Source organism: Amia ocellicauda, chromosome 4 (genome assembly GCF_036373705.1).
Source record: "Amia ocellicauda isolate fAmiCal2 chromosome 4, fAmiCal2.hap1, whole genome shotgun sequence".
NCBI lineage: Eukaryota > Metazoa > Chordata > Actinopteri > Amiiformes > Amiidae > Amia > Amia ocellicauda.
The window spans coordinates 23995351-24011589 of NC_089853.1; the positions used below are offsets into that span (position 1 = coordinate 23995351).

The 16239-nt window shown below is 37.4% G+C and overlaps 1 protein-coding gene across 2 annotated transcripts; it reads right to left on the reverse strand.

Moving 5' to 3' along the window:
- Nucleotides 1-6258: 6258 nt before the first annotated feature.
- fah (fumarylacetoacetate hydrolase (fumarylacetoacetase)) lies at nucleotides 6259-16181 on the reverse strand. Of its 2 annotated transcripts, XM_066701505.1 has the most exons (14): nucleotides 15992-16178; nucleotides 15408-15518; nucleotides 14842-14963; nucleotides 14654-14703; nucleotides 13989-14079; nucleotides 13381-13478; nucleotides 13202-13254; nucleotides 12907-13006; nucleotides 10764-10894; nucleotides 10018-10093; nucleotides 9038-9084; nucleotides 8536-8637; nucleotides 7525-7642; nucleotides 6259-6493 (listed from the first exon to the last, which is right to left on the reverse strand). In XM_066701505.1, exons 1-14 carry the CDS (start codon nucleotides 16157-16159, stop codon nucleotides 6417-6419), a joined length of 1344 nt encoding a protein of 447 aa, XP_066557602.1. In that variant the 5' UTR covers nucleotides 16160-16178; the 3' UTR covers nucleotides 6259-6416. The 2 variants fall into 2 exon arrangements, with proteins under 2 accessions (XP_066557602.1, XP_066557603.1); XM_066701506.1 differs by lacking the exons at nucleotides 10018-10093; nucleotides 10764-10894 and having other exon boundaries at nucleotides 15992-16181.
- Nucleotides 16182-16239: the final 58 nt, after the last annotated feature.

Here is a 16239-nt window from a genome sequence, read left to right on the forward strand (position 1 = left end):
CTGCTTCAGAGCATTATCTATTTTACTGAGGCATTGCAGACAGCCTGGAATTAAAACTTAACATGATCAATAACTCTGACCAAATGCCTTGACATAGACCCATAAACAAGGACTTTCATTACTGTCTGAGTCGCTAGCATATACATCTTTCAGACTCCAATATGTTTTCAATGATTCCAAGTACCAGGTATCTCTCCACTTTGTTTATCAAGCTTCATCTCCTCAGCAGGAATTGCACACATATGTCGAGGTAAAACAGTAACATTTCTATTAAACCACCTCTCCTCCCACAGCACCTCGCTGCTCACAGACATTACACAGACGAGACTGAGCATTCAGGAGCTTTCCCTCATGAGGAAGCCATCACTGGTGCTCACTGGTTGAATTCATTTTGTGGAAATAAATGGAAAGCACTTAAAAAAAAAAGTTGCCCTGTTGCTTCAGTAAATATAACCTACATCCAGCCATTGTAGCATTAATTATTCTCCAATTAGCATATAAATCAGTAACACCCTATTAACCCGGTGTTAAATACTACCCCCTGGTGGAGACAGAGGTCTTTCACATGGTTGACCTCATAAAATTGCTGTGGTGTCCTCTTTTCTGAATCAAAACTGAACCACATCAAAGAGAATAATGGCAAAGAATGTTATTTTAACTTGAACACTATGGACAAATCTTTAACATGTGAGGAACTGACTAAACTGAAACTAAAACATCTTTACTCCTAGAGTAACACAGATTGCGACTTTCCCGTAAAAGTCACACTGCTGATTTTCCTTCCTCAACCACTAAACCTTTAGTAAATGTGCTTCCTTCTGGATGCCAGTAACTTTTGTCACCCTACACAACAAAGCTGGCTGATCAAGTTTGATCTGAGCTTTTACAGTAAGTTGTTGTTGCATCAGGAAGAATACATGGAAACAAATGGAATTTACTAGTCTTAGTCCAAGCGGAAAAGTGTAGTAAAGCAGTTTATGCTTGTTTGTCTCATTCTTTTTGATTGACATTTTTTTTTTAGGTTGTAAATCACATTGAAAAAAATCATTAAAATTACACGGCAAAGTTAAACTTTTTTTTTTTTTTTTAAAGATGTTTGGGATGACTTCTCTTTGTATTTAAAGCCCTTGCCAGGAGAAGATGATTTCTATGGTTAAGAGTGCACTACGCTGAATCAGCTATGTTAGGATTTAGCTCCTTGGGAAATGTGGCTGCTTTCCATGAGCTGTGACTGTCACTGCCTATATTTTCTGTGCGGGGAGAAAGAAAAATTGATTTCTACTTCATTGCTGTTGCAGAGGTTCATAAGTATTCTTCTATAGCAGTCCAACTGCCAATATGAAGGGGGGAAAATATATAATAACCCTGTAGTTCATACACAGATGGAACTTGGGCACAAAGACTCTGTATTCATCAAAAATAAAACTTTCACATAGCTGTTAAAATTCTGCTTTAAGCAGCAAGGCACAGATTTTGAAGGGATAAGGATTAGGAGGCAATGGACATTATAAAGTCTTTATAAAGTCTATAAATTAGTTTCCATTAAAGGCTTCGAGTATTTGGCTGGAATGGAGGACAGTAATGCAGATTCCAAACTAGTATAACATCAGGCATGAACAGGTGTCCCATGGAGTTTTGGAGAAGTCACACATAAGACATGTTTTTAAAATACCTAAATAAGAATAGACTTATTTTATAAGTTCCTGACAGAATAACACGAAGATTGGTGTGACATAAAATACTTTGTTAAGGTTACCTTCCAAACCTTATGTCACTTGAAAACCTCCATTGAACCTCCTTAGAATCTCCCGTAATTAACATTTACAGCAAATCCCTTCAAACAAAATCAGATTTAAAAAACAAAAAACAATATTAAGACTGGAATAGATTTTTAACAATCTATTACTGCTTCAGGCCATTATTTATATTGCTCACCTATATTTATCACTGTTCACATACTGATCACACACCTTCTTAGCACTGCTAGTGTTCTACTTGAGAGATGCATAATGAATTCAGTGTATTTAGGAAATATAATAGAACCCTTCATGGTTTTTGTTTGGATGCTGAAATACTGGTGTTTAGCCTGTGTAATGAGATTTTAATGCTAATGGGAGAAAACAACAAAACTGTCTGTTCATTGTATAATTTATTTATTTTGTCCTGCTTATTAATGGGGATCAATTATTGTTAATTAGCTTGCATTTTTAAACTGCTAACGAATCAACATTTTTGCACTACTGAGCATAGCCTTGTATTGCAATGGATTAGTTTCAGATGCTAATGATTCAGAGGATATGATTTATTAGTTTTGTTCCAACATGTTCCAACAAACGGCATATAATGCTTCGGTATTTACAACTGCAGAAACAAGAACATTATTTGTCTCTATTAGTTCTCTTGCAAGAGCTTTATATTATTATAAAAACAAAACTTAGCGCTTCTGATAATATTTGCACTGGTACAGAAATTGTGTGGTCCTGGTCCTGGCTGTAGGTTGTGTAATATGTTTATTAGTGTTAAGGAATGAAGAGGAATAGTTGAAAACTACACAATGAATGAGTGGTGTAAAAGATAGCAGGTTACTGTAATTTCAAATGTAAAAAATAGGGGTTGTTCTGCCAATGTGTCTGCGATTGTGCGTGACGTCACTGAAGCTCACCCTTGTACACGTGTGCAGATTCCAGACACCCCAGCTCCGGAAAGCTGCCCAGAAAGGTTGGATACATAGAGCCTGTTTGACATGGCTGTGGAGCAGGAAACAGTAGCGTGTGTTGAGCAACAAGACGCAAAACAGCCAAACTCTGGTAATTTCAAAATAAAAGTCCTGTCTTTCTTGCCTTTGGGGTTAAAAAAATGTACAAACACCTACTGAATTGAATATGGCCTTGGATGTGCCAGTTTCTCATCATTGTGTTTGCTATTCTCAACCGTAAGATATAATCAAAGATTTTTTTTTTTGTATTGCCTCACTTTCTTAAACTACCTAGCACTGGCGGGAGAAAAATCTAATTTAACAATAAAAAGCTGAAACTGAAATAATTGTTTTCTTCAATAGGTAGGCCTACACCACAATTTGCCAAACGTTTGTGTTTTAATAGAATAATAAAAATCTGATTTTCCACAGACCATACCATGCATTGGAGACCTGCAGTACCAGCTCCATAAATGCTGTAATGTGGCTGGTGCATTAATAAGGCCCGAAACTGGTAGAGGCCTCTATAAGGCACTGTATAAAAGAGTTTATTATAATAATTACTGGGTTATGGTTTCTAATGTTTTTCCTCAGGTCCTCATGGGAAAGTATCTGGGTGGAAGAGTGGCTGAATGCTTGATAAAATGGACAAAGAATTGCAGAAGAAGCGGGAAAGGATATAATGTTTTTAACAGAGGCAGAAGAGAAGAGAGGAGTGGAAAAAGAGATGATCTGAAGACAATTCCATGAATGGGATTTGTTAAAAGAACAATAAAAGAAGAGAACATGGAAAAGGAAAGAGATTATCAGCTAGTGTTTTGTATTTATTTGTGATCTCTTTAGAGGTGTAGAATAGATTAGCCTTTTTTCAGGATCATCCTTGTGATACATATCCAATGATATATCATGCAAAAAGTACTGTCACATACAGACAAACTGTCTTCAGATATATTCTTACTAATATCCAACTAAATCTTCACTCAGGAATCACAAGGCAGATAACTAAATTAGAATATGCAAGGAATGGTATAATAATACTAATAATAACAACAATATGATTTTTCAAATTTATTTCCTATTTCTGCTAAAAGGTCACTTATGCTGACTATACTGACAATTCAAACCCTAGAAATATAGAAAGATACTTTGTATATATACTTTACTGAAAGGAGGGGGCAGTTTTAATAGTATCTTTAAGAGATTGAAACATTGTGTACTCTCCTTTGGAGATGGAAATCACTTTATGCTTAGGTTTATCTACACTGTTCTTGGAGCAAGCTTGACTCAGCAACATCTGATTTCATGATGCCTTAGACACAGTCACCTTCAAAGCATCTTAAAGGGCAATGGTGTGAGGTGGGCTCCACCTGACACAAAATGGAAAACCAACTGTGAGGCATTTTTGGAAAGAGGAAGGACAACAGCAGGGTATGTGCAGGCAGACAGAAAGAACATTCTAAGATCAACTGATTTCAACAAGTACATAGCATATATAGATACATAGTAGTCTTATTTAAATAATCATTAATCCAAAAACATTAGTCTTGGTTTTATAATCACCCCCCAGAAATTACCAGTTACCTGAAATCTCTTTAAACAAGCTGTTTGAGGACACATTCTACCGTCAAAGTACATAGACTTCTTGTGTTGTATTTCAATGCATGTAAACCTTTTTTAGCAGCACTATCTCTGACAATGTTTACCTCCAGATAAGATGAAAAAGGAATCCACATTAACACTACTACATTTCAACAAACAGAAGCATACAAACACAATATGATGTTGCTTCTTTGCGGATAAGAAAATATGCCACTGTGCTAAGATGGGCTTTTGGTGTTCCACTCCCCCGTTTCTCAGCTGTAGGTCACTACTACATGGTAAGCAGGCTCTGGCAAAAAATCTAATTTTAATGATTTCATAACAAGAATACATTTCAGAAATGTGTTATAAATGCATTAGTTCTTAGCGTGATCTCCTAATTTATCAATTTCTGCTGGACTTATTTTAGTCAATACAGATTTTTGATTGGTTCTTTTTTGTAGTTCTAAACAATTATTGAACTCCAAATTACAATAAAAAAAGATTATAATGGGGAAAAAACGTGGGGTAGTAATGTGTAAGTTATCTAAATATGACATATTTAAATGCTTTTGTTGATCACTGTAGTCTTTTTAAAAAACAATGCGGATTCCAACCAATAACATTTGCTGGATTTGTTTTTGAATTATCCAATTCAATCCAATAGTTAGTGCAATTAGGAAATGGAGGTGAAGAATTCAAGTTGTTATATATAAAATAAAGATATTAAAGGATACTAAATACAAAGTGCATACTGCATGTATAAAAAAGGTAATCTGAATATGTGGCAAAGAACCTTTATCATAGAGGGGAACAAATATTTTTAAATTATCTGGCGATCCTTAAAAAGTCAAATTTATTTGATGCAGAAAGCTTTCCTCCACTTTATGTGCTGATCACAATCACTTTCAGAAGCCGTACAAAATCAGGGGTTAGATTAACATCAATGAAAAGTGAAATTGCATTGTCTGTGTATGCATGCTACAATTAAATTACAACAAAATGCATTAATAAAGCTGGTAAGTTATAATAGTTGCTATTCTACTGCAAATACACAGTAGCAAGTAGCTTTAGTGATATATATTCTTAAAGTGGAAAAAACGTAGGATGTAGTAATAGGTGCTTGAACAATCAATTGAAAACAATGTTCGTAAGATGATGTCATATTGTTACCCATAACCTGAGGTTATATAATACAAAGGTGGCTGTGGACATTTTATAAGCCTCCATTTGGTAAAGAAATAAGATTTCACAGATGTATTTTCGAGTCAACAGTACTACACCCTCCTCGAGAGGGAAAAGAACAGTAAAGCAGTATTTGAATTTCACTGAATATCATTTTGTATGGTTTGACCCTCAAGGGACTGAAAGAAAAACTCCCAATACAATCTATTCTTAATGATGACAAATGCTGCTTTGGTGAATGGCCCAGGAACTAAGTATTCATGATGTCCTGGAGAAGACATTACTTTGTCTGGGTCGCCATTTTTCAAACCAACTACTTATCAATGTAAGGGATCCATCTATGGGTTTGAAAGAAAATGTGCCCTTTGAGCTTATTCTGATGTTACCTTGCTGTACATCTTGTTAATATACCAGAAGATGGGAGAGACTCTGTCAGGAGAGTATTAAAAACCTAGGAAATAAAACCCACCCAGTCTTTTGATTCTGAACACACAACAGTTACACACATTTATAGTACATTTTATGCAAATAAAAACAAACCTAGATCCCTCAGACTCCAGCTCTTTCAAATAATACCATCAGGATTTAAACATGATATTTCTGCAGGTATTTCTGCCTAATACAAAAGTGGAAAGATGATCTAGGACCATATATATATATATGATATGAAAGGAAGTGACAATTATTAACAATGTAGATTGCATACAACATAAAGTAGTGAACTGTTGTGTATTATAATGATATGTATAATGAAACTATTGACATTATTACATTTTACAAACAATACAGTACTATTTAACGGTGTTTAAAACATTTTTTTAATATTTTTTTGCAGCTATCCTAAACCCAGAGAGTGATTACAAAAATACAATACTTTTGTTTTCCCATTTAAACTTCTTTTCAAATTTGATGAAGGCACAGAGATGGCAATACTTCTCTCCGTATGGGCAATGTACGTTCACATCGGCAGAGCTGGCAGGACCTTTCCCTTACAGACACCAAATCCCACCCTGTAACCACTGCCCTGGCAATAACCTGGAACAGAGGAGAAGGCAGTGTTTTAGTAATGTAACATTTCTATTGTTAACAGTGCAATACTTTTTTCAGCTTTTGGGTTTAAAAGGGGACTACAGCATTTACTAGACGTCAGTGTGGACGGACCGGCTGCTTGGTGCAGGTCTTTGGGACGGATGTCTGCCTGACATCACCAGCAGCTGCTACAGAAAACGCCTCTGGATATTCTGTAGATTGCTATTCTGGGCCTCAGCAAATACCAGTGCATCCATTGCATCATGGCTTGGAGAGAGGGGTTTCTCCAGCTACTGCAAGTGACATCACAGATGGCAAGCCTGCAGACTCAGCCCTGCAGCAAACATTAGCTCTATGTGAAATGACACATTGAAAATGTGTATGGGGAACGCAGGTTTTAAAACCTTGTCAGGATGTGAGCAATGACATTCTAAAACAGTTACAGCAACACATAGGGATGTATAACTATATTTTTCAGAACGGTGCTACCTGCTGGTTAAATAACATCAGCTGTCATTTTCATTTTCCCTTCTCCGGGGCCCATTTCTACAACCCCTGACAGCTCAATACTGGCAAAGTGGCGCATCTGTACACAATCAGCTCTGCAGAAGTCACCAAATGCACGTCTCTGACAGCTTGCACCAGACTGAAATATTTGTCCAAAGATTGTTTTTGATTATAACAGATGGGGAAGGGAGTGATTGTCATTTTTTTTTTACCTGTAAACATTCTGCCACTTGTTTGTGTAAATGCTGCAGTATGCTAGATCATAAAAAGCACGTCAGACAACTATCGCAGATCAACCACAGAAATGTTATAATAATCAAAAGAAAAAAGCATTTTCAGTATTAAATATGGATCAATGTTGGCAATAGAATGTTTTACTTCATGTTCATTTTTGCTGTTGAATTACATAATTGTACAACATGTGTAAAATTTTATACTCTCATTTTTCTTCTGTGCAGGAGTCAAGATGGATACTGTGATTGTCATAACATGTTGTGCCACTGGTAAAACAACTGCTTTATACAACATACCTGTGAGGTAGACTTCATCCCCATCTTCCAGAAACTTGCGAGTCTCTCCATTTCCCAGATCAATTGTTTTTGTTCCCCTCCATGATAATTCTAACATTGAACCAAAACTTTCAGGGTCCTGGGAGAAGAACAGCTATGCATCACTGAAACATTCAGAACAATCGTTTTTCCAGTGATATTTGGGGTATAGTGTTGAGAGGGAGCAAGAAGGTGGACCAGTACATCAACCAGAAACCTTTGGGGGTAGCAGTTTGCCTGCTGTCACTTTAAACCCCGCCTATTTGAAGTTATTTAGCTAATGCCTTTATCTATGGTAATTTACACTGCTGGTCAAATGTTTTAGAACACCCCTATTTTTCACGTTTTTATTTAAATGTAAGCAGTTCAATTCCAGTGAATAACCTGAAATGGTACAAAGGTAAGCGGTAAACTGCCAGAGGTTAAATTATTTTTTCAGTTTTTGGTAACCTAAACATGTACATTTCAGAGTTATATTCTGTGTTACCACACCCTCTTAAGCAATATTGTTGTCTTTCAACGTTGTCTTTTGTGTACCAGAGGGGTTTGTCAGCTTAAGGGGTTACATTTTGTTAAACAAATGCTTTGATTTCAGAGTACACTGAGACATTAAATTGCATACATTTCAATAAAAACTGGACAAATGGAGGTGTTCTAAAACGTTTGACCGGTAGTGTACATGGTTTACCAATAACTATCATACAATGTTATACAATATTAGAAAGGTAATAGCATCACTATAAAAACATAATCTACACATTTAGTCAATAAAACTTGCATAGAAGACATTATTAGAATGGTCTACAGTTATGAGTTCCCTCCGGTTAGACTTGGATGTAATGGTGAAGTGAAGTTCAAAATTGGGGAGAACTCAAATTTAAAAAGAAAGGAAACTAATTTGGAAGAGGTAATGGAAAAGTAAATGGTTCTGGAGCTAGAAAGAAAATACCAATCAAGTAGAATAGGTTATTCAATTAGTCCATAGGTACTCACGGGTCCACTGATTGTCCCTGAAGCCAAGAGATCACCGGGCCGGAGATTACAGCCATTGACAGAGTGATGTGCCAGTTGCTGTTTCATTGTCCAATACATGTACTAAAGAAAGAAAACTAAGAATTACCGACAGAAAGGTCTCATCGGTCAATGCCAATTTAAAATGAAGACCTTAATCTCTGGAATCATCTTTTATAGAGTGTTTTGCTTCTCTGACCTTGTCCTTGAATGCACTCCAGACCCTACAGATAAGCACTAGCTCTAAGTGGCCTTGGACAAATCAGATTATCAGAACGTACGAATCACTTTCATATGCAAGAGTCCTCCTCAACGTATATTTTGTATTCCACTGAGAGCAGATATGAATCCAAATGATACTTTGATCGAGTTTTATGGTTTTCAATGAATTTCTAAATGCACATATATCAGTATATCAGGTTCCCTATCTGTAGCATTCATTTGTTCTCCGTCAAAGATTTGTTCCACCCAATCGGTGTCTCACCTTAAAATTTGACTTGCTTATTGTTGCAGCTTCTTCCATTGCTTTTCCTGGTGGGTACATGGTGAGTTAACATTAAATTTCTTAGTGATGTTTCTTGTAATTTCATTAGTTCATTATTTTAAGATTAAATATTTAGCAGGTCAAAAAAGTTTACAGAAAGAATTAAAACACGAGTACAAAATATTGCAATACTGGTAACCCAGAATTCAACAAACAACAGGTCTTGCTTCTCACACCCAGCTGGAAAAATAATAGTTTATTTCTTATAAAGCTCTTTCACCTGAGGTCATTTTCATTTTCCAGGAATAGGTTTTGGTAGTAATATAGGAACAAGCAGTATAGTCTGAAATTGTAAGCTATGACCAATTTAAGGAACTTAAAATTATGTTCAAAATCTAGCGGATCTGAAACCCAGAAGTGTGATAAACTGACTCAGGGGTGGCTTTAATGACAAATGTCGACACAAACTCTAGCTACAACGGTCCCCTGGATCCATTAATAAAGGCAGAACCTTTTCATTTTCCTATTGTTCTCTACATTTACTTGTCTGATTGTTATATTATAACTGTGATTGTTTCATGTTTTGCACTGTGAGGCTTTGCAATGTTGAATGATTGGGCGGTTTATGAATGGGACCTGCCCTGCAATGACAAAGTGCATTTCTCTGAATTGACAGTAAGAAAAACATTTCCCCAGAAAAGTACAGCATTACTCTCCAGAATATTAATATCAACAGAACCAAAAGAGAGACTTCAAAGACACCTATATTAGGTGAGGGCAGGAAGATTAATTATTTTTCAAAAGCCTTAAACTGTCATAGTTTTCCTCAGCTAGGGGCTTTGAAAAACACAAAAACTGTGAAATCAGTCGTAGTCAGTGCCCCTTTAATTGTAATTTTTATGCTTGGCAGGTTTCGTCTTTGTATTTATCTTTAAGAGCCACAGTCTAGTAGTTAATTAACAATTCTCAAATTCCACTACCTTTCACGGAGACGAAGAGATTGATGTCAAAGGTGTAAGGATCCTCATGGCACAGATAGGGTAGTGGCTTTGGATCCTAAAACAGCGAATATAACAGCATGAAGGGCAAGCAGGAGGTAATGAGTCTGGCACCCACCCAAGGGAGCCTACACAAGCCAGCAGTGCTCTGGACTCTAAAGATAACACGTCCCTCATGACTGATAACACACTTGAGTGAAACATTGTGCCCATTTCACAATTCATTTCTAAAATCCGGACAAAGAGGATTTTTTCTGGAAGATATTTTTGTGGAGCGAGCTTTAAGGCGATGCTGCGCAGGAGGAGTCAGGCACCACTAATGACTCACACATGAAATTAATACACTTATTTTATGGCAATCGTTTATTAATTTCTGCATGACAGAACACAAACAATGACTGCCAAAGCTTACCCTGCACCACGCTCTGACACACGAGCACAAGCTGCGATTTGGGATTCCGCATTAAGATTAAGTCTGTACCACCAACATTGCTTATGGAAATTACTTAATGCTACACTTTTCACTCAAAAATTAAGTTGCTTCAGCCTTCAAAATAAAATCAGTTACATCTCAAAACCTCAGTGAAACAGAGATGTCCATTAAAAAGCATATTATACACTGTGGTCATCCTAAGATATATGTTTGATTCTTTAAATAACTGATGGAAATATACTGCACACCTGCTGTTTAAGGCATCTGCTGATGTTTTACATAGTTCGTACTGTACCTGAACTGCATTTGGCAGAACAAAAGGCATCAGTGCCTCCATTGGGACAACCCAGGGGGAAATGGTCGTCCCAAAGTTCTTTCCCAGGAATGGACCCAGAGGAACGTATTCCCATGCCTGAATATCACGGGCTGAAATAGGTGCAAAGGGGTGAACGAGCTATTGAAGTTAGTAAATACATTTCTCCACAAACATCACAGTGGCTACTTACAACATAAACCATGTCCCTATGATTCTGTAAAAGGAAGAAACAAAAAAAGCAGCTGAATGAACAGATGCTGAACATTAAGATTTGTTTTAGGACTCAAAGTAAAATTTTTCCTCACGAAGCATGTTACAGAAATAGGAGAGAGATGACTCATTACCTTAAGCATTTAAATTAATTTGCGTAAAAACTATATATATTCTTTTTAATTAGAAAAAAAAAAATCCCAGGAGGCATCTAGTCTGCATACAATGTGCTCAGTCTGTATTTGACAGTTGGTTGTCGCTGCATGAACGGACTGATTTACTATTTACTATGCATTTCATACATGAGAATCAAAGAAACAATTCCACAATTCCCTATCTGAAGAATGAAAAAAACAATTTAAAAACGACTATCTGAAAGGCTGTACCTGCAGGAGCAAGTGCTCTCTCTCTGTTCCTTTATTTACATTTACTTAAGCTGCAGGCTTGTAATTTCAGACAAGTTAAATTAACTGCTTATTACATTCAAGTTAATTGTTGTCAAGAGCTCTTTTCATCACGCAAAAAGGATGTAAGGAAAGAAAACTTTATGATGAGGCAGCAATCAAATTTTTGTGAAACGAGGATACAGCGCATGTGGAGTGAAAAAAATATATACAAATAGCAATGCTAGGAAATTAACATACTGATGGGGCTTTAGCCCTGCCAGACAAAGTGCTGCGGCTACTGAGCCTCCACTGCACTGAAGAAAACAGTGAGAGGACAGCAATGCGCATAAGGAATATGCTGTGCTGATAAATATCTGAAATTAAACAGTATTTCATATATATATATATATATATATATACATACACGAGAGGGCTTCTCAAGAAATAGATGAACCTGTCTTTGGGGCTTGTGAAGCACAACCTGCTTTAATGCCAGAGAATAATAAAATAAATTAAAATTAAAAATTAAAGAGGGTGATCCATCTGCTATTCCATCTACTTCATACTTCAATATCATTGGCTGGCTAAAGATATATATTGGTTACAAGAGCACAGCTAACATGTAATCAATGCTTTCAGTTGCAGAATCACTGATTAGTGGCATATACCATAAGGATTAAAAGGCTTCATGACTCAAGATACACACTCATTTGGGAAATTGAGAGCATGTAAACACAACCACTACTTCTGTGCAAAACAGTACTTTGTATTACACCAGTTTTCTGATTGCCTGTTCCACACACATTCTAAAGGTTCGAGAAAAGTAAAAAGCAATATCACTCGGCATCTTTGAAAGTAAGTCATTGTAGATATTAGCTATGAGATGATAATGCAATTGACAGTAGTATGAATTAAGAAACGCTACTTGGCTAACTCTGTCAATTAATTTGAGAGTGGTCTAGGTCGAGGGGAAAGACTGGGCTCAGGAGAAACTTGTTTTAGTTCTATTGATGTAAAAGGTCGCCAGTTGCTCTATATTTTACAATGCTGTGCTGGAGCAGGTTGTATTGCCAGTGGTACTTTGCCAGTTTGAGTGTTAATTGTTGCCAACTGACATCCTTTCCAAAATGCTGGCATGTGTCCACTAAAGACTAAGCTGTTAGCTCCTCTTGAGTTTGGCTCAGGACATTGATGTGGTGATCTCCAAACACTGGGACTTAGAAAGTATTTCAAATATATACTTCAAAAGCAGAGAAGGGCAGGAAAATGTACCTTTTTGTATTACTAGAACCATTCTAAAATTAACCACTTTGGGTTAAGTTGACTAAGAGAGATTACATTTAAGACTTAAATTTAAGCATGAACACTCACGAACCCCATCACCTGTCCAATGTGTCCAGCTGTAAACATGACTCTTGTTACAGTGACACAGTTAATTACTACTAATTGCTACAGTTAATTACAGTGGCAATACTTCCACAAGCATTAATGACATTTTTTCATTTTGAAAAGAAAGATGTCCATACCGCTCCAGTCATTCATCAGAACCATTCCAAAGATGTGTTCATGGGCCTTGTCAATGGGGATTGGCTCTCCAAGTTTGTTTCCTGGACCTACCAAAAATGCCTAGGAGAAAGAAATAAAGGGTAAGTCACGAAATTACTGCATTCATTTCCCCATGTTTTTCATGTAACGGCGAAGACAACATCAAGTTTACAGCAGTAATTAACAGTCTGGTAATTAACCAAACTGGTACACAATAATAAAAGACTGATTAATCAATCAATCATTAAAACTTTCTGTCTATGGATACAAACTTACCATTTCTAATTCAATGTCAAGCTGTTTGCATTGACTGAATACAGGAGGCTGTGCTGTTTAACGGGGGAAAGCAAAGAGAGAGAAAAAAATATATATACATTTATTTATTGTGTATAAAGGGACATGCTTTATAAAACAAGTAATTGCATTAGATTTTCTTTTGCGATGCATCTGCTTACTTGGGTCTGGTCTCATCTGTCCCTGGGGCCTCCTGAGAGGAGTGCCTGACACCACCACAGAGGAGGCTCTGCCATGGTAACCCACCGGCAACCTCAGCCTGCAGCCAATCACAACACACGTCAGGTCATCTGTTTTCAATCAGCAAAAGCCCTCAATTTTTTCACCAGGCCTCTATATAGCCATGCAGTTACTACTCTTATCCAAAGCCCAGGCTGTCCACTGCAGACACCTCCTTCTTTAACCAGTGTATGCTGGTGTAATGCACCATTAAACTGGACCTCAATAGTCTATAAATGCTGTGTTCAACCAGCTTACATATTGCTTCAGTGTTGGATATTATCCAAGCCTGGAGGATTATCTTCAATCCCAGATATTTTTGCTTGGACTCACTGTATACTATCTTAGTAGGGCCTGGTGGGCAGCCATGACAATGATTAATTTTGCTTCTTTAAAATAATGATTAGAAGAATGCCTCTCCAGTGGTTGATTCAAGACCAGAATGAACATAATGATTTGCATGCTAATGTCATTGATCATTTAACACATGGACCAATCAATTATTAAAAAAGCCCCAAATGTTTGATTTAATAACACCAGGAACAGTTACCAGTTGGGCATCAGGGCATTTTCTTTCCCTCTGAACATGATTCCAACATTGGTGGCATGATCCCGAGAGGAATAGAAGTCTGTGTAGTCACCTGACATGTAACACAAGAAAGAAGGAACTCAGAGGTGCGGTTTTGAAAAGTCTCTTTAACTATCCAGGTGGAAGACAAGTGACTGTTCACAAATATCACAATCTACACACAGCCAAAGTGCAGAGACCTTAATCCATCAACGTGTTTGGACTTGAATGTCATAAGGTATTTTTTTCTTAAACAGAACATAAATGTATATAAGAATATATATGCGCACAGGAAGTCAAACTGTTCATACTGAATTAAAGTAGGATTGTCAGGTTAGGATCTGGTGCCCCCCAGTGTTACACTTTAATATTCAGAACTATGAGATGGGAAATACAGACTTACAATCTATGGCTAGAATACAGATTTGCACAGACAACACAACTGAAGAGGACAGAGATCGGTCACATGGTTTCCAAAGCAACCTGCGAGTCTGATGCTGAGATCAAGTCCTCAGGGTGGCCTGGAGTCCCAGGGAATGGAGCTCCCATCTGAGAGTATTTATTTGATGTACAGAGCAGCATTCAGACACTGCAGCTGTCAGCCTGTCATGGGGAGGGCAAAGGGGGGAGTAATTTGACATACTCACCAATTTCAGCTGGGAGATGCATCTCTGCTAGGCTTTGATGCACAAATGCTCTGGAGGATAGAAACATAAATCAAAAGATCTACTTTGAAAGCTTGGTAAGCATATAAATTACACTGAAGATGTTTAACAAAAATACATTATATAAGGTATGCATATAAATCATGCTCTGTCATGATGGGAAGCCATACCTGCTTCTCAAGCTCACATCGTCTCGAAGAGTGGCCTCGTTAGCAGAGAGCAGTTTTTGAAGTACTCGTCTGGCCTCCTGCCAGGCTGCGGGTCCCAGCGCCATGAATGCATTGAGCGTTGACTAAGATACACACAGCACACGTATGTTTGTTAACATGAGAGCAACAGGCATGAACCACACTGGCCATCTATGAGGCAGCTCTGCAAACTTAGAATAGCTCAAATTTAGAAACTTCCAGATGTCCAAATAGTCAGAGAGGTTTTGAATTTAAATATGCAAAGATTTATTTACAATGTCTGTTCCCCTTCACTCTTTGTAGGACAAAATATTAGACAAGGCCCAAGCTACTTTAATATCCAGTCCAGAAAAATACCATTCAACAAGACAGATAATCTGGTTGTTCAGTGGTTAATGAAAATCAGGGCAACAACTAGGTGTTGATCCAGGACTTTCCTGTGGAAGTTTCTGAACTTATTTTGTGTTCCCTCCTGAGGTGTAGGTCACCCTTAAGTCTCTGTACTTTAGTTTAGATTAGGGATTCTGCTAAATAAGTGGCTGAAATACCTGGCTAAAAACATCTTGATGTGTTGACAGTGCTGGCCCTGTGAAAAGAGACTTGATGACGCTTAGGTCCAGTATCTGATCTCCTATTGCAACACCAATCCGGTGTCGTGGCTGAAAGAAAAGGCATTTAAGAAAAGTGCAATATTAGTTTTGTGGTTGGATTTTGTGAAACAGGTATTCTCAAATGGGGGGTTTCTAGCCTAAAATAGTTCTCAAATTAATAGACGTGCAGAGTCGGGCAGTAGTTGAATATTAGCTTAAGTATTCCAAAGTTCATTTGTACTGATGACAAATAAACGTCTCCAAACCAAAACAAAAAAAGTTTCGCGAAGGTAAATTTAGTAACAGAAACATTATTTCTATTTATGAACAGTGCACAAAAACGGGAAATTAACATATCTTGCACTAAAAAGTAAAAAAGCACTAGCACTCGTGGTCCAAAAGTTTACACCGTGTGCTTGTGCGAAAACAGGACTATGAATCTAAAAGAGTACGGTGATCAGTAGGCTTGCAAAACAAGGAATCGATTCTGGTTCACATGAAAACATTATGCATTTCCCTACGTCTTAAACAGATCAACTTACATTATCCGGAGTCGAAAACACGCCATAGGGAAGATTGTGAATAGAGAAATCGCATGTTTCGTCCACTTTTATGAAAGACATTTTATAATTGCAGTGCTGCTGCGGGATGATCCTCAGTGTTAGCAGCACAAATAGTAAACTCTTACAGATGTGTGTGACTGCAGCCATACGCCAGTCAGCGCCTGATCCCGCCGATGATCAGCCAATCAGGCGCTAGAAACCTTATCCAGATGTGACTGCAGCCAGAC

Bases quoted from the DNA above. Each gene is read 5' to 3' on its own strand.
- fah (XM_066701505.1), bottom strand. From the start codon at position 16,159: ATGGCTGCAGTCACACACATCTGTAAGAGTTTACTATTTGTGCTGCTA. The intron at 14,704-14,841 runs GTATGGCTTCCC...TCTATCCTCCAG, and splicing joins GATGTGAGCTTGAGAAGCAG to AGCATTTGTGCATCAAAGCC. The intron at 13,255-13,380 runs GTAAGCAGATGC...CCCGTTAAACAG, and splicing joins ACAGATGAGACCAGACCCAA to CACAGCCTCCTGTATTCAGT.